This window comes from Anopheles merus, chromosome 3R (genome assembly GCF_017562075.2).
Source record: "Anopheles merus strain MAF chromosome 3R, AmerM5.1, whole genome shotgun sequence".
Classification (NCBI taxonomy): Eukaryota; Metazoa; Arthropoda; class Insecta; order Diptera; family Culicidae; genus Anopheles; species Anopheles merus.
Window position 1 is genome coordinate 46,044,816 of NC_054084.1, and position 21,362 is coordinate 46,066,177.

At 42.0% G+C, this 21,362-nt stretch overlaps 5 protein-coding genes across 6 annotated transcripts in view; 3 read left to right on the forward strand and 2 right to left on the reverse strand.

Annotated features, from left to right (window-relative positions):
* The window catches only part of LOC121595698 (thrombospondin type-1 domain-containing protein 4), a 99,474-nt gene extending 92,113 nt beyond the window's left edge, over window positions 1–7,361 (forward strand). For both annotated transcript variants that reach the window (XM_041919870.1, XM_041919871.1), the window contains exons 9-12: window positions 3,837–4,148; window positions 4,289–5,241; window positions 5,320–5,496; window positions 6,035–7,361. In XM_041919870.1, coding sequence (XP_041775804.1) covers window positions 3,837–4,148; window positions 4,289–5,241; window positions 5,320–5,496; window positions 6,035–6,436 — 1,844 coding nt within the window. In that variant the 3' untranslated portion in view covers window positions 6,437–7,361. The remainder of the gene's footprint in view (window positions 1–3,836; window positions 4,149–4,288; window positions 5,242–5,319; window positions 5,497–6,034) is intronic.
* Window positions 7,362–9,126: 1,765 nt separating this feature from the next.
* On the reverse strand, window positions 9,127–10,354 carry LOC121597615 (cytochrome b561 domain-containing protein 2-like). The gene is made up of 2 exons (XM_041923508.1): window positions 10,007–10,354; window positions 9,127–9,910 (listed from the first exon to the last, which is right to left on the reverse strand). Exons 1-2 carry the CDS (start codon window positions 10,241–10,243, stop codon window positions 9,401–9,403), a joined length of 747 nt encoding a protein of 248 aa, XP_041779442.1. The 5' UTR covers window positions 10,244–10,354; the 3' UTR covers window positions 9,127–9,400.
* LOC121597616 lies at window positions 10,225–13,945 on the reverse strand. The gene is made up of 3 exons (XM_041923509.1): window positions 13,643–13,945; window positions 13,132–13,584; window positions 10,225–10,636 (listed from the first exon to the last, which is right to left on the reverse strand). Exons 1-3 carry the CDS (start codon window positions 13,841–13,843, stop codon window positions 10,610–10,612), a joined length of 681 nt encoding a protein of 226 aa, XP_041779443.1. The 5' UTR covers window positions 13,844–13,945; the 3' UTR covers window positions 10,225–10,609.
* Window positions 13,946–14,260: 315 nt separating this feature from the next.
* Window positions 14,261–16,582, forward strand: LOC121596363 (uncharacterized protein KIAA2013 homolog). Its single transcript, XM_041921232.1, has 2 exons — window positions 14,261–14,526; window positions 14,604–16,582. The coding sequence occupies exons 1-2, from the start codon at window positions 14,355–14,357 to the stop codon at window positions 16,307–16,309; spliced, it is 1,878 nt and encodes a 625-aa protein (XP_041777166.1). The 5' UTR covers window positions 14,261–14,354; the 3' UTR covers window positions 16,310–16,582.
* Window positions 16,583–16,707: 125 nt separating this feature from the next.
* LOC121596362 (BRCA2-interacting transcriptional repressor EMSY) lies at window positions 16,708–21,138 on the forward strand. The gene is made up of 5 exons (XM_041921230.1): window positions 16,708–17,118; window positions 17,192–17,366; window positions 17,483–17,762; window positions 17,842–20,314; window positions 20,390–21,138. Exons 1-5 carry the CDS (start codon window positions 17,058–17,060, stop codon window positions 20,719–20,721), a joined length of 3,321 nt encoding a protein of 1,106 aa, XP_041777164.1. The 5' UTR covers window positions 16,708–17,057; the 3' UTR covers window positions 20,722–21,138.
* Window positions 21,139–21,362: the final 224 nt, after the last annotated feature.

Consider the following 21,362-nt stretch of genomic DNA (forward strand, 5'->3'; position numbering starts at 1 on the left):
CGCACCCGTTGGAGCTGTCATCGTTTGTAACTAATGCGACACTTTTTTCACCACTCACAGTACCACTCTCTGCAACATTATGCGGTGCTTTCACTCCGTGCATGTCCATTTCCCGTTCCTTTGCCAAGCCTTCGTGGGAAGGTCACTTAAATGTTGAAGTTCGGTTCATAGCGTTTTCAAACAGCGCTTTTCATTTGCTGTGTTTGGATTGTATTTTAACAACATTCGATGCATCTGTACTTGCCGTCACCGGTGTGTCAGTGTCTTTCGGTGGGCGGAAGCTTGTGAATAAATAAAACCAGCTCTGAAGAATCTTGTTTTTACCTGGGTAAAGTCCACACTCCCTCACTGCTCCCATACAAGCATTCCCTCATTCTTCGGTGTTACTTATGACGGATGAATGCATTCCATGAATGGTAACCGCATACCGTGCTGAAGGACGATCCGGCTCGATGGTGTCATTCTGTGCACGTTTGCACGCAATAGATAAGGTTAGGTAAATTAGTTTTACTGTAAGTAAACTCAACACACATTCAGCATGTTGTACGCTATGCATTCGGAATTAAACTGTCCCATGGTGAACCAAATATCACAGCATTCGCTCGCCATCACTCATGAAATTCCCTAATAAGAATTACAAGAATTTAAGTGAATACATATCAGATTTCTGTTACCTAGCTTTGCTGAAAATGCAATGGATAACGAATAAGACCATTTTGTTTAAGGAATTCTCCAATCCTACGTACTATAAACCTTTCCGGCGAGACACCATAACTTGTTAGGCTGGGCTGGCGATAAAATTAATTGGAGGATTCCTGGGGACGTAATATACATGGATCCTTGCTAGTCTATACTATCCAGATCCCATTATGGTGTCTAAAAGGGACGTGGCCACGCATTTTTTTTAACAAAACGATATGGTGCTCAGACACAATCGATTTTAATAGACCCATTTTGAAAACTACCTCACCTACCCCATGTTGCCTTTTAACTTTTGTCCCTTCAGGACCTTCGACTGGTCAACAAAGAGAGATGACCAAATTAAGATCCCCATTTGTTGCTCTTGCTTTACTATAGTTGTTAAAGGAAGTAAAAAAATCATATTGACTTTGTCCAGCAGACAGGAATGTTAAAGTTATAGCAACAGGAAGTATGATTTTTGCATGAAATGTCAATAAAATTCGCCCGCAAAACATGCACCAGGTGAACGGATAATTCCAACCAAGAATCATAAAATTGAGAATGCCATTAAATGAAAAGCTTAGTTTACCTCCAATCATTTCGGTCCCTACTCCATACTCAAGTGCTATGTTGAAACATTATGAGGACTTCCCAGTACCAAACAATGAACCACCCCAATAATCCATAAACTGTTGTCCTTCAATCGGTTCGCTGACCGACTATAGACTACACCCGAGCAAAAATTAACATAAATCGCATATTAATCCAATAATAATCGACCGGCTATAATAATAATAATAATAATGGATCGGTGCAACACTTTGTTCGTTGCGCGCCGTATGCAGAATTGCAGAATAGCAATTGAGATAAACGGAGATTGATGATGGCCGTCGAGACACGGGGATGCATTCATCCCATGTTAAAAGCATGAACGGAACCACTTCTTTCTCTTTCGTAAAATCGTTCCACGCGTTTATATTCAAATACAAGGTCCCTCCACAGCTGGAAATGATTTTAATACTTGGTTTGAATCCGAAATGGATCACTATTGCACAAAATGACACCGCACCCAAGAAGAATGCAGTGGTGGCCGCATTGCACCAAACCTCACTGTTCGACGGTAATAGAACATTGCTCGCACTGCCTGTCACTCTCATACGGCTTATGGCACAAAAAATGTCTGCACCATAACCAAATTGAGATGGAAATCTGTCCGTACTGCACACCTTAATTTACCTTCCATTTTCATCTCAAAAGTCGCACTGAACCATTATCCATTAATTCGTGCGATGTGCTGTGTGATTTCCCTTCACACCGACCGACCTGAAATGCGGTGGCGTTTATCTAGAGCGTATGTTTCGGGGCTACGTTTGATTATGCTGCCTCGGGAATGGAATTAAAACATTGAATGTCCTCAGCAACCCTTAAAAATTGGTATAAAGTGATACACACCAAACTATTGAAAATTCATAGTCAACCACTCTAGCTTCACTCTGGCATATTCATCATTCATATTTGGTATAATTACAACGATTGCAGTATTTTTATTGGAAATTATGAAAGCAGTCAATATCTTCAAAATTGATATTATTATTATTATATAAAAATCACCTTTTTTTATTGTTAAATTTTATAATACCCTTAAGACTCGATACGTCACAAGGTAACATTTACATAGTTTTCCCAGTCAGTTTCGAATGTAAACATTGTTATTCACCGCATACAAAATGTTGTTCCACATCGATCTGACATTTCATTTCCATCACAATAATTTTTAATTTCTACAACGTGATTTTCAACACGACTAAAGCTGGATTGAGTTTGACAGTTCTTTGTTATGTGTTAAAAATCATGTGTTAAAATTGAAATTTCATGTTGAAAGAAAATAAACCATTCGATAGCCGGTGAAAAACATCTTGAATGCGATGAATAACAATGCTTACATTCGACTGACTTGGAAAACCATGTATAAGACATACAACTTAACAGCATGCTCGTTTAAGAATCATTAACTATTGATGCTATATTATTTTAAATTAAGAGAATTCTCACAATAAATTGAAAAACTACTCAGTTTTACACGGTTTTGCAAGTCAATCACATTGTAAACATTGTTCTTCACCGCATCCAAGATATTTTTCACCAGCTAACAAATGGTTTATTTTTTTCAACATGAAAGTTCAGTATCAACTCATGATTTTCAACACATAACAAAGAACTGTCAAACTTGAGACGTGTTGAAAATCATGCTGTTGTAATTAAAAGTTATTATGATGGAAATGAAATGACAGATCGATGTGAAACAACATTTTGCATGCTGTGAATAACAATCTTTACATTCGAAACTGACTTGGAAAACCCTGTATGTTTGAACATTTTTTTCAAAAGTTAAAGGAACAACACTCGTTCACTAGTGCTGTATCATAAATTAAAGTTTTTTTTTCATACACAACTTTTCTATCTTTTTCTATCAAAGCATAACATTAAATAGATACACGATTAAATTAAAAACTGTTCCTAATAATTATTAAACACCATCATCGAGTTCACTCCATTAGCCATTCATCCCAACGACGGAGGCGCCTAGTACTTATTGTAGTGTTAACGTGTACCCAATAAGTACTAGGCCTAGTACCAAACAGATGTTAACGTGTACACAAGTAACGTTTCCTCATTTATTAGCAGCTACGTATACATTTAATACTTGAATGTTAAAAGTATGTCTAGGTGCATTTAATACCTCAAACAGTTTATAAAAATGAAGGGTATGGGTTCTGTTCCATTTCGCAGAAGCTAGATAACTCTGAATTTACCGAAGAAGGAAACATAGGTTGTGATAGTTGGTGTGTATATCTTTTTACACTCTAGGTTGTGTCAAATAAAATAGTAAAATAATCAAGTACCTTACTCAACTGATATAATTTTCTCGGTCCAAAAGCGTTGTTGAACAACTTAATTTGGTAATAACTCATCGTGACTTTAAGTGCTTGTTCCGTATTTTCGGCAACCAATGCACGACTTATTTTCGTTGAAAATAAAAGCAGCAAGATATCCTTACCCGAAATTGATGTTTTTGTAACATGTTCACCAGCTTTAGAAAAAATACATTTTCCAACTTTTGTTCCTTTTTCGTTTCTCGGAACTCCACCCGACAGCGCTGAAAACGGCCGATCAACGGTTTTTCATCAATGGTGACTACACGATCTCGCTCAGCGGACATTACATCGCCGCCGGGACCGTGTTCGATTATCGTCGAGTCGATGGGCTGAACAACGGGTCAAACAGCAGCTTCCGGCACGTGGAAGGCATTACCGAATGGGTGACTGCACTTGGACCAACGAACGAACCGGTGCAGGTGTTTCTGCTTTCACAGTCACCGAACCCGGGCATCAAGTACGAGTATCTCCTCCCCGTCAGCGTTAGCCCTACGGAGCCTTCATCGCTCGAAGAAGTTCCCAGCGCCGAAGGTACGTTAAACTTCAGTAACAGCATACATTCACAGAAAAGGGAGGAGAAAAACTCCAAAATCCTGTCATCTGTAACACCCGAAGGCAATGCAAGTTTTCAACGAACAGTGTCTCTTTTTTTTTTGTCGTTTTTTTTGCAGCGGGAAATGAAATCTCGGAAAAATCCAATCTGCGAGTGCCAAAGCAGCGAGTGATGAGCTCTCCCAATAACAACACCGGTACCATCCCTGGTACGGGGCGTGTTGGTCAGCGTAAGCGCAAGTATCTCTGGAAGGTAATCGGTTTCAGCGCGTGCAGCAAGTCCTGTGGCGGAGGTATCCAGCAGCCTATCATAAAGTGTGTCCGAGAGTCTCCTACGCGCGTTTTTTCTGCCAAACGCTGCGCCCATCTGCAGCAACCAGTGTTGAATGAGAATTTGCTACGATGCAACACTCAGCCGTGTCCAGCGTACTGGAAGCTCGGCGACTGGGATCAGTGCAATTGCGAGGAAAAGTACGACGAGGAAGTGTTCCGGACACGCGAAGTCAAGTGCGTCCAGGAGCTGTTGTCCGGTATAGTCATTCAGGTTAACAACGGTGCGTGCATGGATGAGTTGCCCCCGAGTACCGAACGCTGCGAGTGTTCCCGCGTGGTGAAACCCACACCGCCGAGAACGGAGAAGCCACGGTACAGACCAACCGAAAGCCAACATCAGCACGAGCATCGCGGTCATCGAGGACACCAGCATCAACAGCATCACGATCACCACAATGCGCAGTCGGGTCACAGCCACACACAGAACGATGCAGAAAATGGCCCATTGGCGAACGGTGTAGGCTTCGCTGTACCGCACAGCCGTCAGCGAACCGATATTAATCACATCAACTATCGAGCAGAGGCCAAGAAAACTGGCGTTTGGCTTACGGCAAACTGGAGCACTCGCTGTTCGACAACCTGCGGCATCGGGATGCAGACACGGTCGATCTTCTGCGATCGTAGCTCGTCGATAAACTCGGAACGTTGCGATCTGCGCATGATGCCGGAAACTTCGCGCGAATGTACCAGCAATCGGGCATGCGAGTTTGGCGAATGGTTTGCGGGCCCATGGACACTGGTAAATGCATCCTTACTTCTAGATAGTTTGTTGCCGATCGTAAGCACTGATGCAAGCTAATTTTCTTCTGCTTTACAGTGCTCCGGAGATTGTTTCAACCTAACACGCTCCCGAACAGTTCTTTGCATTCGTAATGATCATTTTGCGCCAGAGAGTGAATGCGATGCCGACCTGCGACCGTCTTCGATCGAACCATGCGACACTGAATCATTTGAAGAATGTAAACCGAGGTGGCACTTTTCCGAATGGACCGAGGTATGCCGAAGAAAATGATTGTTGTTTCCTGCCATTTTTCATTGTTGTAGTAACTGGTAACAATAATAATAAGTTAATAAGTTACAGTCTGGAAATCCCACTAACTAGTTACAACGAATTCTGTCACAAACGAATCTTGTCAGTAGCTGTTAACATTATTTTTCCACTTCAAAATGTATTTCAATTCAATTTGTAGTTGATTGGACACATCAAAGAAACTATCGGATATCGCGTATCTGGAAAGTTTTAGAAATATTTGATTAAGAGAGATTGTATGACAAGTTTTGATGATATTTTTGGCATGTTATAAACATTTGAATGTGAACATATGAAGAATTGGACTATTGGCATGGTTTTTTGGTGGGAGGAAGTCATCCATAACTTACGAGATACACGTTGCTTGCCGGGTTTTTTTTTCAATCTCAACATGCTTATCTTTATTTTAAATATTTAGTTGCTTTACATCGCTTTATAATATGTAAATTAGAAAAAAAAATCTAATGTAAAATTCAATTCCAACTGCCTGCTTTATCAACAGTGCACTAAACCATGCGGTGGAGGCAATCAACGGCGTGTGGTTAAGTGTTTGGAGTTCAACCTGCGCGACAAGTTACTGCAGGAATCTGGTGGTTGTCGCTACGCCGATCGACCCACATCCTACCGGGTGTGTAACGAAGAGTCCTGCCCCGTATCGACTGCACCTCCTGCCACCTCAACCACAACCAGAACGACAACGTCCTATACGACCACCCTGCCCGCCTCCTCTTCATCGGTCGATCCGTACTACGAGGCACGATCCGACATGATGTCAAACGATGAAAACTGTCGCGACGACTTCCCCAACTGTACGATAGTGGTAAAAGCGAAGCTGTGTAACTACGCATACTACAGCCAGGCGTGTTGTCAGATGTGCAGAACGCGACAGAACGAACTGTATTGAGAGGCAGAGTTGATGCCGGTTGAGTACTTTTCTAGCACTATTATTAACAACACAACACAACACAAACACGAGGCTGCGCAGACTCTGGGGGCGTTGCACGCACACTCATACTGCGTTCATTACTAATTAAAAGTTGTACCACGAGAAATGCAGAGTTATCATTCGTTTACGTTTAGTTGGTGCTACCTGTCTTACCCTCAGACCCTCAGATTCAGTTGGTATTTCCTAGATTTCCACCAATTCTATCAATTGTTAGCTCCAAACGAAACAAAACCGTTGGACAGTATTTTTCATTTGAACAGTCTTACAAGAACAACCCCAAACGCTATTGGTGCAGGATCGATAGTACTCAGAATCGAACAGTAAAGTCATTGCTAGTATTAACTCAAAATCAAAAGATTAGTTGCAAACAGTGATGGACACATACCTAACGACACACATCATTATTTGTGTTATCATAAAACACACATCCGACCGGCGGCATGTACCAGCTTTGGTACACTAACCAAATCTTGAACGTGATCATTTTTTCCGTTATGAACCAATTAACAGTTATCCAGGAATCAATTATCAAAAATCATGTCTAGATTTTAAACATAAGCAAAATGGAAGATGGAAAGAAACATGTTGAGGCTGTTTGATTTCGCTCATGGCAAAAGCATGATGCGGTAGCAGTTAGATATTTATCAAAGAGAAATAACTACAGCTTCACATCGTTACACATCAAAGAGAACATCATTATTGTTAGTAAGTATTTGCGACTAATCAAACAACAGGGGAAAACGACAACTACACACACACACATACACAGTACAGCCGCAACACCAGATCGATAGAAAGAAGCGACGGATGGGCAAAACTTTTCACTCACTGTAACTATAACATAGATCTCCCTTCTTTCCAATAAAGGTTTGATAACATTGGAGTTTGTTATCTGTCTTCAATGAAACGAAAGAAAGTACTCCAAAATCTTCTTCTTTTTTATAGTAACGACCTACGCAATCATGCAGTTCGCGTATACAGGCTTTTGGGACTTACAATACTAAGTACCACGCAACCGGAGTCAGTCCATGCTACGGGAAACGGAGGCTTGAACCCACGACGGACACGTTGTTAAGTTGTGCGACTTGTAGATTGCACCACGAGATTATCACGAGCCATATTACTTTGTTTTATAGCGACTATCTTCTTTTTAGATGATACTTTTTAAAGATATTGTTGCTACGGATGTAGCAATCTGTTTATTTTGAGTAGCTTTTCATAAACGTTTCTACAACTGTCGCTCGCGTATAAATTTATCGCCGATCAGTTGTAGAAACGTTTGTGAAAAGCTACTCATAATAAACAGATTGCTACATCCGAGCAACAGATATTTTAGTAACATTACAGGGTTTCTCACTATATCTGAAGACCATCGTCCCCATTCTGGAATTATTCATATAAGAACAAAAAAGATAACGATTCAGAAACTGTTTCGGCTGTCTTGAGATACAGTGTGAACCCCTGTATGACGGCATTATATCGTTATTATATCATCACGTAATCGATTAATCTTTAAAGTGAAATAAAGCTAAACAACAAATGATTTTATCAAATAAAACATTAGCGATTTCATTACTTGCTACAAACAAAATGTGCAGTCTACCGAATTGATAGTTGGATTGCGTTATTTAATTACACATTTTCATCTTGGTTCTTTCAATTGACTCTGCTTTCCCAAACTATTTATTTTTACTATGGTAAATATTATTTTAACCTCCTTGCTTATGTTAAATATTTTAACGATTTATTTAAACTTATAAATGCTTCGCCTTCAATTTTAATACTCATTTTTTTTCGAATAAATTGAAGAAAAGTTTAAAAGCTAGCAAAGTATTATTTCATTGTAATATGTAGTGAGGTAAATATGAAATTATACAATTTGAATATATCGGCTTAAAACAGTGACTACTAACTGAACTGTTATAAAGTAATGTTCCTAATTTTTTTGTTAATATTTTATTTATAAATAAAATATTTAAGAAACACGTTTTTAATTAATTATGGTGCTTATGGTTCGTCTAGCGCTGGGCCCCAACTTCCATAACCCACGGGGCCCTCCTTGCTAATAAAGTGCTATATTCAACTGTTATAGATAATGGACTAAAGATTCCGGGGCCCCTCATTAATGGGGCCCCTCGCAATTGCTTACTTTGCTTACCGTTAAACGCGCCACTGGTCCTACGTATGGGGGAACGGTCTATTTGGGGCTTGAACCCATGGCGAGCATGTTGTTAAGTCGTACGAGTTGACGACTGTACCACGAGACTGGCTTAATTTTTATTAATTACTTAATTTTAATTAATTTATTTTTGTTAATTATTAATTTCTACTCTATTTAATTATGTTTTTTTTAAATATTTTATTTTAATTATTATTTGTTTTAGTATTGCTATAGCCAAATGAATCAATTTTTCTTTTTATCTGTTACATAAACTATGTGAGAATTAGGATAATTAATGCTCTTTCGGTAGATGGGCTTGATGAACCTAACGTTATGGATGATGTCTAGATACTTCTTCTTCTTCTTCTTCTTTGGCACAACAACCGCTGTCGGTCAAGGCCTGCCTGTACCATTAGTGAAGTGAGCTTGGCTTTCAGTGACTTATTGTTACCATAGCAGGATAGTCAGTCCTACGTATGGGGGAACGGTCTATTTGGGACTTGAACCCATGACGGGCATGTTGTTACGTCGTACGAGTTGACAACTGTACCACCAGACCGGCCCTAGATACTAGTTGATTAAAAACTATAATTGATGATAATTTCATTTTTATTACTTTTTGATCATTTAATATCTTTTAAATGCATCTATTCTATGTTTCCTAACAGACTATACATCTAATTAAAATAATTTCGCGATAGTAAATTCTAAAACACTATCGCATAGTTATCCCACCATACCAACAAATCCTTAAGGACAGCTTATTTTGCGAGTGTTTTCACTTGATTGTAGACCGTTTTCACCACCCCCACCATACTGAGGACGGTAACCGCTATCGTGAACACGGTCATCATCGTTATGCCCTCGGTGATAGTGTTCTGACGGTAGATTTTTTTCTCATACGCCAGCACGATCGCCACCATGCCCAGCACGTAGCACACCGTGCCGGTTAGATAGTGGCCCAGCTTGGAGTAGATCGGTCGAATGCGTCGTCGAAGCTCGGGCGCAAACAATGCCATCAGCCCATTTACCAGGGTAAGGGCGAGGAATGCGAGCGATATAAGTCCAACGATACTGTGCGTCGACGAAAAGTGTCGCCGGTTGGTCGACTCGCGGAAGTAAATCTCGAGCGCAATGCCTACTACACAGCAACTGCAACCTACCGCCTCGACCAGCCAGTGGATGGTGCGCTTGTGTGAGTGGGTGAGCTTCTGCGTCCAACCGTTGCCACTGTACAGCAACACGATCCCTTCGGCCATTAGTAGATGGTACTGTTTGTTTGAGAGGGGGATGACACACACATACAACATTGCACATTAGTGAACATCATGCACCTTTCAAACTCATCCCCTCGTTCAACGTCCTACCCCGATCAATGTGAGAAACACGTGCCAGGTGTACAGCTTCTCGAATCCATTTATCCAACACAACCAGCTGGTATAGATGCAGACCACCCCGATCATGGTGTGGTTAAGCGTGTTGAAAATGCCTTCCATCATACAGATCCACTCATTTTCAGCAGGTTTCTTCTTGTCTGCTACAAGTTCTTTATCGCTTGCGGTAAACATGTCTAGCACTTGTTTGCTTGTTTTGTCATTAAACATCCTACAACACTTTCGACACACGATCAATGAGCCCAATCAATCGGATATGCACAACCTAAGCACAAGTATCACATAGTTTCCATTTCGCGCACCACTTTTCAAATGAATCCGGTACGATCATCGGGCAGTGCTTTTGTACCGCGGACAATAGATCGATGATAACAAGGGCACAGGCAAGTGTCCGATTGTTTTGCCTCTGTTCCATCAACACCGACACAAGCTAAACTCATTTATAACACTGTGTTGGTCGGTGGTGTTACGGACGATTATTATCAGTAGAACGTGTGCTAGATGCTACGTGAGCGACTAAAGCCTCCGGTTTCCGAACCGATACGCCCTCGCGTCATTCTATCTGCAGCCGACGAGTTACGACGAGTTTGTGTTTGTGTGTATCTATAGGGCGAAATTGGAACCAATAGGAATTTGGCCATATAATAAAACCAATTCTTTATCGGAGCATTCGTGCCGAAGCTCGCTAGAGATTATTTGGACGAAAAGTTAATACATTGTAGAGCCTACATTAGTGTAGGGCAGAGATCGGCAAAGTCTGGATCTGACTGTGTTTATCCGGGCCGTGAGAACATGTTTGCATGTAATCTTAGATTGGTGCAGTTTCTAAGATTCAAGAGTCTATATGTTAGGTACTAAACAGCTCTACAAATTGTTTTTGAGACGAACTTTTATAAGTTTGGCGAGAAAATATAAGCTAATACTGACAATTATCGCTCGCTGCTTGGTCGGGATTAAATGTTAATAGATTAGTTAATTTGTAGATGTTCCTTATATTTAACTATCTCCTGATCTGGTGTTTAATCTTATTCTAACTCAAACTCCTCATTTTCCGAACTTTTTTTAACTATTTCTTTTTTTCGCTAGAAATGCGATTTTATCATATCTTTCTTAATGGAAGCTTAAATGTGCCATGTTTTTGTAAGATTCTATCCCGTATTTTAGTCAAATGTTCAACCCACACTGTGATATTCTCGTTCTTTTTATTTATTTTAAACTCAATTGATCATTATAGATTATAGTGCCTTTTAAAGCACTATAACTAGGGACAGTTCCTAACAAAGCATCTTTTTATATTTTATCACAGTACGATATTTTGTTCTTTCTTTGGAAAATCCGCACCGGTTGGAAATCGATCTCTATTCCTTGGTATTGGAACTGGTGCTTCTATGAACTCACTCATAAAATAGACCCTAAAATAGGGACAAACTCAAATCATATGAAATGTTTAATTTCAATCATATGTATATTACAAATGATTACATATTAAAAAAAATTTTTTTCATTGAACAGTCAAATGTTTATTGACAAACTTATTAAAAAAAATAAAACAAACAAACAAATGCATCTACGGTAAATGTACTCAATAGTGGTGCAATTTGTAGGGGCACAGATGTGCTTGAATAGATTTAAAACGTCAAGGTAAATTTCTGAATATTTTAACACATAGCAATTGTATTGTTTTATGGAATATGTTTTATCTTCGCAATCACAACCATTTTTGCAATAATACACAACAAATTTACGAAAAAATACGTATTTTTGTGACTACTTCGTGGTACCTATAATGGTGGTATGGTTTCTATAGTTGTCGTATCGTGTTCCTATAGTGGTGGAAAAGAAAGATACCTCCAAAACAGTGTATAATATCAATAGAACTTAGTTTTGAAGCTGTCATATGAAAACTATGATTTCATGTGAATTTGATGGCAAAACATTAATCAATATGAGTGATGAAAATATTAACTAAAAAACTGTAAAACGACTGTAATCTACCCACGCCGGAAAGAGTGTGAATTGATTCGAAGTCGATTTTTCGCTCAGCTGGAAAGGCCGAATGTTGGCCTTTTTTGGTAAATTACTTACAGGAAACTAATTTCTGTTGCTTATTTTTGTGAAAACTATACGACATGTTACAATCTCCAGAAATCCTGAAATCTAAAATGTCATGATTTTACTGTTTTTTATAACTATAACCACTTTAGGAACATGCCTGTTTTGTGTACCTATAATAAAACACACTCAAATACGCAAAAATATGGTCAATAGCCAATGCATTTGAGTAAATCAATAACATTTCATCAAATTTATGTTTAAGAAATAAAAATTGTGTTGTTTTGTGGTCATCTACAGCGTTAAAAAACATATGAGTTTTATATGAGAGCATATGAGTTGTTATGAAATCCTAAGGAGATTGGAAAAATGGTGACACATTTAACAAAATAATGTATTTTTCTGTCTTTGAGAACGGAATGTTCCCATTTATTTTTAGAAATCTATGTAAATAATCAGAAATTTCACAATAACACAAATAACTCAATTATTCTTAAATTATCGTATGGTGTGCAGTTTAATGCAATACCACCACTATTCGTACTATCACCACTATTTACACATTTACATTTACATTTACATTTACCCTATAGATGTTTCTGTGATATACTACAAACATTTTATTTATTTTTGTTTTGTGCATGCTTTCTAATTATCAAACCCATTGAAGATTGATTTAATAGGAAAGGACAAAATCTAATCTTTACAAATATCTAAATCGAAAGATTATGTAGGATTTACCTTTACAAATGCACAGCACCGATTTATCGAGCAAGTACTTGGATTTGACGGTTTCTGAACGCTGAGATCACATAACATTTACATTCCATTACAGCCTGTAATATGCCCTCAAATAAGTCACTTCTTTCCTAGAAAACATACCCTGATGAGCTCAATATACTCCGAATAAATGGAACATCAGTTATGTTTCAAAAATGACTGTGCTTTTTTGCTCATCTTTATTACACATCATTAGAAACACCGTCGCTTTGTACCGCATTGAACCAAACACTTGCTATTTTTTTAAACAGTCCCAAGAAACTTACCAGCAACGTTACACCTAACGCTATCGTAAGCGCAAATCGCGTTTCTGGGAAAAAATGCTCCCTAAAAATACGCTTCTCATATGCAATCGCAAGAGCGACCATACCCGTTGAAAATCCAGCCGCTCCAACCGCACGATGGATGCGGTACAACCACGCGGTCCTAACAAATTGGCGCAGCTTTGGCCATCCCAACAAAGCGACCACGCCGCTAACCAGACTGACGACGACTAACACTACCGATAACAGTCCGACGATTGAATGCACTGTGGCGAAATGGTTGTGTTTGTGTTTCATTTCTCGATTGATGTACTGTAGCACCACACCTGTCACGACACATGCACTTGCAACAGACTGCAGCAGCCAGTGAATGGTTTTACGGGTGCAAGAAGCAAACGGCAGCAACGGTTGTAGTACACGTAGCGATGAGATTCCTGTGGGCATGATTAGATGAAACTGATATCGATAATGATTAATCACAGCCTCACACAGAGCATGGTCGTCTTGAACTTACGCCTATTCCCGTTAGAAAAAGATGCCAGGTAAGCAAACTGCCCGATCCATTGCTCCAGCAGATCATAGCAATTGAAGCAGAAGGGACGATAATGCAAATGGGATAAACAACATTCAATACAACTTTTAAAACGAGCTTTTTCAAATATGACCATGGCTTGAACTGGTTTGAGCTGTCTTCTTCGATAAGTAAATGATTCATGTTGTTTCCACCAACAGCTAACCGAGCACTGCATGCCGTTGGTAGAAAAACGTTCAAGCTTTTGAAAAGCAAACCATAGAATGCGTATAATAACCGGGGGGCGTATCGCATCGCCAAGAATCAACATTATCGTACCAAATGTTAACCCATCAGGAGTCAGCTCTTTTTAACGTATATATCACAAATTAAGAATTATCAAAGATAATTTAAATACTAGCAATAGATAACTTCTTGAGATAGTTTCAAATTCTGCGCGGATCAGCCAAAGTCAGCAGTAAAGTGTACAAGCATGCTGGATGCAACGGTTATTTCAAGCTTATACCAGTTCTGGCTGAAAGTGCCACAAAACTGACAGCATTCGGCAGCTGTCAGTGAAAGCCAAACATAAACAAAAAGTCGTTGACGTTGTCACAACACATTTTTTTCTCTTTTCTAATGTACAAAAATATTACGGAAGTGTAGGTTTACCAGCTGCCGTTCTTTAGCACGCCCCACAGATGCTGCTATTAACATGAACTACAAATTCGATACCAGTGATTTGACGCGGCGTCTAAAGCGAACGTTCGATGGGAATCTTTCGTACCGTAAATTGTTTTTGCTTCTCTTCGTGTTCGCCGTTATTCTGCTGTACATAGGGCCATCGTTTCTGCGATGGTTGTTTGGCAGTACGGAACCAACGCGAGGTACCCGCTATCAAGGAATGGTCCAAAATGTTTGCTAAACAATAATGTGTTACCGTCTTGCCGCTTTTTTCTTTCAGATCAATCGATGCGTTGCATGGACGATCGGTTGACTCCGTTCTATCTGCAGAACCTCGAGTACAATGTTAACATTCGCCATCAGCCGGCTTATCCGCACGAGCATGATGCAATTCCGTACGTGGGCAATGGATGGTTTGGGCTGGAAGTACAAACCGATGCACATTTAAACATCTTTCTCGGTCGTGCTCTGTTGCAGCCCGTTAATTTCCATCCCATTGTTAGTGTAGCAAGCGCCGGTCAGCAGGAAAGAGAAGCGACCGTCGTCGAATATCTGACCGGCATCGTGCACCGATTTCAGTGCTTTCCCGACGGTTATCATGTATCTTATCAATACTATGCGCATCGAACTATGCCATCCGTGTTGGTGCAGGAAATTCAGCTTACAAACACCAAGAACCAACTGATGGACATCGAGCTGATCGTGCCGCGAATATCGGACTGGCCCTCGGCAATTGTGAAGAATGTTAAGCTGCAGCATGGATCCGCCATACTGGAATACCAGGTCATTACGGGAATGGTAGATATGCTACCGATTGCGGGAAACACGGACGACAAAAAGGTGCGCGTCGTGTCCATCGTGGCACGCAAGCTGCCTCGTGTAATTACGCTCAAGAAACGGGGCACCACAAAGCTGGAGCTACTGCTTACGGTCAACTACTCGGAGCCGATACCACGTGACAAATACACGGCACAGAAGGAGACGATTGAAAAGCACGCTATCGAAGCGATGAATCGAGCACTGCTGGCAGCGGAGCACGGTGAGCACAATGCGTACCACAACTTCAAGCGTGATCACATTCGCGTTTGGAGCAATCTGTGGGAAACGGGATTTCACATCAGCACCTCCAAGGCGGAGAACACGCTGAACGGTAACAACATCAATGCGACGATGTACGCGGTTATCTCGCAGGCCAGAGCGTACGAATTTGAACAGTCAGTAACCAATGGCAGAAAGGAGGAGATAGCTCGCTCACTTACCTACGCGGAAGGATGCTACGACAGCTACCATACACTGCAGGCTGAAAATCTATGGCGGCCGATGACTTCATTCGAGCATCTAAATACAGTGGTCGGTTCGTGGATGTTAACGCTGGAAAAGCAAGGATGCCACAATCTCATCAAGGCGGGTGCAAGCGGCCTCGTGCAGGCGATGGTGCTCAGCTTCGGCGGATTCCGCTTCAGCAACCAGCACCTGGAGTTGAACATTCACCCGAAGTATTTGCATCGTGATTACGATTTCCGGCGCTTGAATTACGGCAACATGACGCATCTAAACATTTCGATTACCGTTAGGGATGATAACAAGGCCGTTCTGTACGTAGCGCTAGATCGATCAGATCGAAACTACTACGCCTGTGATGCCGGTTGCTTGGATGATCCGGTGCAGTTGCGCCAGTCGAGAACCACTTTCCCCGTGAAGCTTACCGAGCCGGTTACCTCCATACTGTACATAACGTCGGACAAGAAGCACATGGAAGATTTGCGGCACGCGATCCACGTGAAGGAGGTGGTGGAAGCGCCAGCCCACGAGCATCACGTGATTGCGCTGCATCGGCATGGCCACCATCTGGGTGGATTACCGACTCTCTTTTGGGTTTCGATTTGCGTTATCATTATCGTGTTTCACGTGTTTCTTTGCAAGCTCATCGTGAAGGAGTACTGTGAACCGCCGGACAAGATGAAATACCGCTACAGCAAACCTTAAGAGGTTCTTTTTTTTTGTAAATATTTAGTTTTTCTCGCAAAAAGATTCCCAGTTAAAATTGTCTTCAAAATTAAAAGTATTCATGTAGCGCTGTGTGTTAGCGTTATGCGCGGCACAGAGCTGCACACTGATTTAGCATATAAAATCAAACGATTTGCAATATTATGCGCAATAATACAGAACAAAAAAGTGAGCTGTTGTAAAGGCTTTGTAATGCACCAGGATGAATTAGTTCTGCTACCAAATAAATAAAGCCAGGCGAATATAGCCCAACATTATTATGCTTTTCAAATCGGGCTCAAAATCATAACAAATGGCAACACTTTGCCAGCCTCGTCAAACGTCAAACTTTTGGCAACAATGGTTTGCCAGTGCTGCCAGCATCAAGATAAAAATAGAACTTTTGACATTTATAAACATAAATGGGTGCTAGGACATATTATGCCAATTCAGTTAGAATATCACACGGAAAGAAAGATTGCACCTGGACTTTATCGCATCATTGCTAGCGAGCGAGCCAGGACACAGTTCTAGCATTTGTTTATAACACTCCACACCATCTAGCCTGTTCCGCTCGATACAAGCATGGATTTGACCAGAGGCAGCAAGCGCATTGGTTTTAAGGAGCGGAAGTGAAGTGTTTTGATTTTGGGTTATACGCGGTCCAAGCCAAAACGTTCCGCTTTGGCAGTGCTTCGGTGTGGGAAGGTGAAAGAAAAGACGCTCGCGGCGTTCAATGTGAACAAAGATGTGGCCACTAAAGTTGGATATGACCCGGGAAGAGTGTCGCGGTGTTCTCAGGCGGCTAGGTAAGCATGTGGGCGCCAAAATTGTTGCGGGCAAAGCATGGTTCCAGCGTTCGTTTCTTCCTCCTCCCCCCAGAGCTTGAATCGTACGGCACAGTGATCAGCACATTTCGGGCGCAAGGATGCTTGAGCAAGGAGAAGATACGGATATTGGAGGACTTAAGGCGAATGTTCCACATTACCACCGATCGGCACAGAGCGGAAGCAAGACGCGTTGCAAACGACGAACGCCTCGCAACGGTGGCGGAGATGTAAGCAAAAGCAAAACGCACACACACACACACATACAAATGAAGCGGTAGGTCCATCTAACATTTCGGTTTCGTTTTCTTGTTTGCTTTCCTTCGCATTCTTCCACTGTGAGCAGCATTTCGGGACCCAATAGCGGTCAAGACTGGCGCCGTGAAGGACACCGTACCTTTCCAGTGCTGCCCCGAACGGTACCCCACACGGCATTGACGTACATAGCAAACACCGTGTACGAGCAGCTCACACGGGCCAACACCAAGCTACCCCATCCTGCTGACACCTCCTGCGATCGGCTAAAGAAAGCGGAAGAAATGGTCAAATTTGAGCTGGTTAAAAAATCGTTGTCATTGTACGAAAACGGCTTTGTGCGAGATGCCGCTGTAGTTACTTCGGATCCGGTAAATCGATAAAATGCTGCCCTAGCACTTGACTCGCTTCCACTAACATTATCGCTTTGTTTATTCCCTTATGATGCAGCTGCAAGATATTATGTCGAAGAGTTATATTAACCGTGAAGAAAACCGCCCAGCCGCACCTAAATCTGTCGAAAATGCACCAGTGGAAGCTGAAACTGACGTTACAGTGATACCGAATGGGGGTGAGGTACCATCAGCACCCGCTGAACCTGATCCCGAGCAGTCATCTTTGTGCGAAATACTGTTGAACCTGAGCAATCATCGGCCTGAAAACAGCGAAACTAAACCACTGGACAAATGCAACAAATCCGTTGACCGTTCGCCCCGAAAGAAGCCGCAAGCCACGAAGCGTACTTTGAAAGCGAAAACCGCCTACCCTCCTGCCAAACTGTCCAAGCAAGGGCTGCCGAAGAACGTAAAACAATCCACCAGAGTCAATAACATGCACAGTCCACACCTGATCCATTCGTACGCTGTACCTTTCGACGCTCATCAGGGCAACGCGACGAACGGTAACGCTACTATTGAACCGCCGCAGCTGCAACAGCACCTAACGTCCAACAATGTGCCACAGTCCGGTCACCAAATTAATCACGGTGCCACGATGGGACCGCCGGTAAAATCAAAGCAATTTGCCACACCGGCTCCCAGCGGCACCGCGCAATCAACGACGTACAGCCATCAGCAAGGGGTTTTGCCATCATCTAAAAAGGACATACAGTACAATCTGTCCAAGTTAAACCCAACCAGCAACCTACCGGCTAAGGGAAACGTAAACATTCCCTTAAAAGGAGCCGGATTCTACACGCACGGTAAATCACTGCCGCATCCTCTGCTGAACTATCAGAAGAAATCGCCGAGCAAAAACATTCTTATACCGACATCCACCGCCGCTGCCACATTGGCCAGTTTGGGCTTTCCTTCTCCGTTCCATCCACCGCTGATGGATCATTCAAGCAATTGGTTGGGTGTGAAAAATCGCGACAAAACGGTGAAGAATGTGAAAACCAATCCAACCACCAGTATGACGGCAACAGCTACAGTTGAAACGGCAACGGAACGATCGAGCCCGATGATGAATGCCACCGGTATTAAGCACGGTAGTAAACGGATGGAAGTTTCCACAGAACGTATCGAGCATAGTGCAGAGCAAAGCTCGCATGCAAAAACGGTCACATTTACAAGCCCCGCTGTGGTAGAATCGCCCATCACGAAAAATGCTTCCTTACCGACGACGCACGAGAATGTTGCTGGATCCGCTGGACCGAAAAGTGATAGCAAGGTGCTAGTACAGCCAATGCCACTGATACCAGCCAGTGGTGCTGCTCCAAGTACTACACTGACCCCGACGGTACAGAAAAACAATGTTTTCATCCTACCGAAATCAGCTGGCGTAACGGGGGTACTCAATCTGGGGCAAAAGATCGCTATACCCAAAAGCATGGTAGATGCGTCTTCGGCCGCATCAACTGTAGCAAGTCCTCCGAAAGTAATTGTACAAACCATGCCCAGCCCGTACAGCAGCACAACCTCGGCAATAGCGCCAATGCTAGAGACAGACGCTGAACGTAAGAATGTATCGCCAACTTCAAGAGTGATGATGGATGTAGATGAAAAAACAAACAGCACCATCTGCAATGCCACCACCATGCGGACCGGTGAATCAAACGTCGATGTCCGGAATGAGGGGAAACTTCATGCAATGACGCAGGATTGTACAAATGCGCCACTTAAGCAACAATCACAAACACCTTCCTTTACTATTCCTTTCGATGGTGTATCTGGTCGAAAGATAAAAATTTCTACCAGCCAGCTAGTTCCATTCACAGGAACGTTGCATGCTTCCTCCATGGCAAAAGGTTCAGGGTGCATAACGATTGGAGCGAAGAAAATTAAAATCGGTACAGACGATGAGCTTGCTTCTGAATTAAATCGTTCAGCTATTACAGAAAATCCTGGCGGTAACATACCGAAGACAAATGATGCAATAGGTTCAAGCAACTTAAACGAACCGAAAGCTAATAAACCGCCGAACAGTACGCCGACGGAACGCATCGAAACGGAAACCGTAACAACGGCACAGCATTTTGAGGAAGCAAAGGTCGAGGTACACACGAAGGACGTAAGCACCAGCTCCATCAGGCAGGACAGTACAAGCAGTGCTGACAACACACTGGCAGCCAGGTTTAGCGACACAATCGCTTTATCACCAACACAAGATGCGATGGATACGTCGCAGGGTGAATATGAAATCGTTGCTACGGAACAGGATGATGACTCCTCCGCGACGGATTCGGCCGATGCAGAGGACGATCTGGATGATGAACCGAGTCAAATAGAGGAAACCGAAAGCATCGAGGAGGATAATTTCGAAGAGGAACACAATGTGGAGGTGGAAATGGGCACGGACGCTTACATCATCGAAGAGGAGCAAGTGAATTACGATTATCTGATAGAGGAAGTGCCCGAGGATGAACAATTCGTAGAGGAGGTTGAAGATGATGGACCAGTGGAATTTATCAGCGTTGGATATGGTGAGTATACAGGGTCAGGTGTCCCGGAATTTTGCAACGGATTCAGTTGAATTGATCCATTTTCTCTGCACATAGGCACAACGGGCGAGTTAGTGGCCGAACTAGAAAGCGGTACTTCTTCGCAGCAAATCATCGAGAAGCAGCACCGTTCTGCTAATGGTGTAGTGCAGGAAGAGATACCGCCGGAGATTGATTATGATCAACACACGGGTGGATTTGGTCCGGTCGGGAATGGCGATATGCAAGCGTTTGCCGTGCAGAATGACATTTTGTGTGATCTGCTTGTGATGGGCCCGGACGGTAAATATCATGCCCGTCCATACTCTTACAAACAGGTACTGGCCGAACGGATGGATTCTGCCTCGAAAGCAGCTAAACAAACAAATCCAATAGTAAGATTAAGCTAGATGATAAGCTCGCAAGCATTGGCGGCAGCAATAGCACACACACACACAATACGTACACAGATAACAACCGATCTGGGACATGCAAGTACAAGTAGTAGTTTTTTTGGGATTACTAATCTACATTACAGGCTCAAGATGTAGTGGAAACGAAGTTCGAAGCAAAGCTGCAATTGACTAACACACATGTGGTCTGATTAGGTTGTTACGCTATTTATTTTGGAGTGATCTATTCTTCTATACTCTTTTTCTTTTGTTCTGTTTGTGCCGCACCCGCACCCTGCACTGGAAACAATGAAATTGTTTCATTTTGATGTACCATATACGCAGTAGACGCAGTTCTTTGCAGGCGGGAAAATTGGATATTGATATAGACATAAATTGCAACTAGAGCAACAATATACTGTTAATTCGCCAGGACATTCTTTAAATTTAGCACAACTTACATTATCATTAGTACCACACTGTTAATACCTCAAACATTTCTCTTTTATTTCAATCGTTTTATATTTTCTCGATATCATCGCCGCACATCGTTGTGCACGTTGTGCGCAACCAGCTTCAATTCAATCGGTTGACTGTACAACGATTGTATATACACATATTGTCATCAACCATTGCAAATGTATAATGTCACATGATGC

Excerpts from the sequence above, each read along its gene's own strand:
- LOC121597615 (XM_041923508.1), bottom strand. The coding sequence starts at position 10,243 with ATGTTTAATGACAAAACAAGCAAACAAGTGCTAGACATGTTTACCGCA. Across the intron at positions 9,911-10,006 it reads TGTTTCTCACATTGATCGGG|TACCATCTACTAATGGCCGA; the intron begins GTAGGACGTTGA and ends TCAAACAAACAG.
- LOC121597616 (XM_041923509.1), bottom strand. The coding sequence starts at position 13,843 with ATGAATCATTTACTTATCGAAGAAGACAGCTCAAACCAGTTCAAGCCA. Across the intron at positions 13,585-13,642 it reads TTTTTCTAACGGGAATAGGC|TTTCATCTAATCATGCCCAC; the intron begins GTAAGTTCAAGA and ends TATCGATATCAG. Across the intron at positions 10,637-13,131 it reads CGTTAGGTGTAACGTTGCTG|ATACACACAAACACAAACTC; the intron begins GTAAGTTTCTTG and ends TTCGCCCTATAG.
- LOC121596363 (XM_041921232.1), top strand. The coding sequence starts at position 14,355 with ATGAACTACAAATTCGATACCAGTGATTTGACGCGGCGTCTAAAGCGA. Across the intron at positions 14,527-14,603 it reads CAGTACGGAACCAACGCGAG|ATCAATCGATGCGTTGCATG; the intron begins GTACCCGCTATC and ends TTTTTCTTTCAG.
- LOC121596362 (XM_041921230.1), top strand. The coding sequence starts at position 17,058 with ATGTGGCCACTAAAGTTGGATATGACCCGGGAAGAGTGTCGCGGTGTT. Across the intron at positions 17,119-17,191 it reads CGGTGTTCTCAGGCGGCTAG|AGCTTGAATCGTACGGCACA; the intron begins GTAAGCATGTGG and ends TCCTCCCCCCAG. Across the intron at positions 17,763-17,841 it reads CTGTAGTTACTTCGGATCCG|CTGCAAGATATTATGTCGAA; the intron begins GTAAATCGATAA and ends CTTATGATGCAG.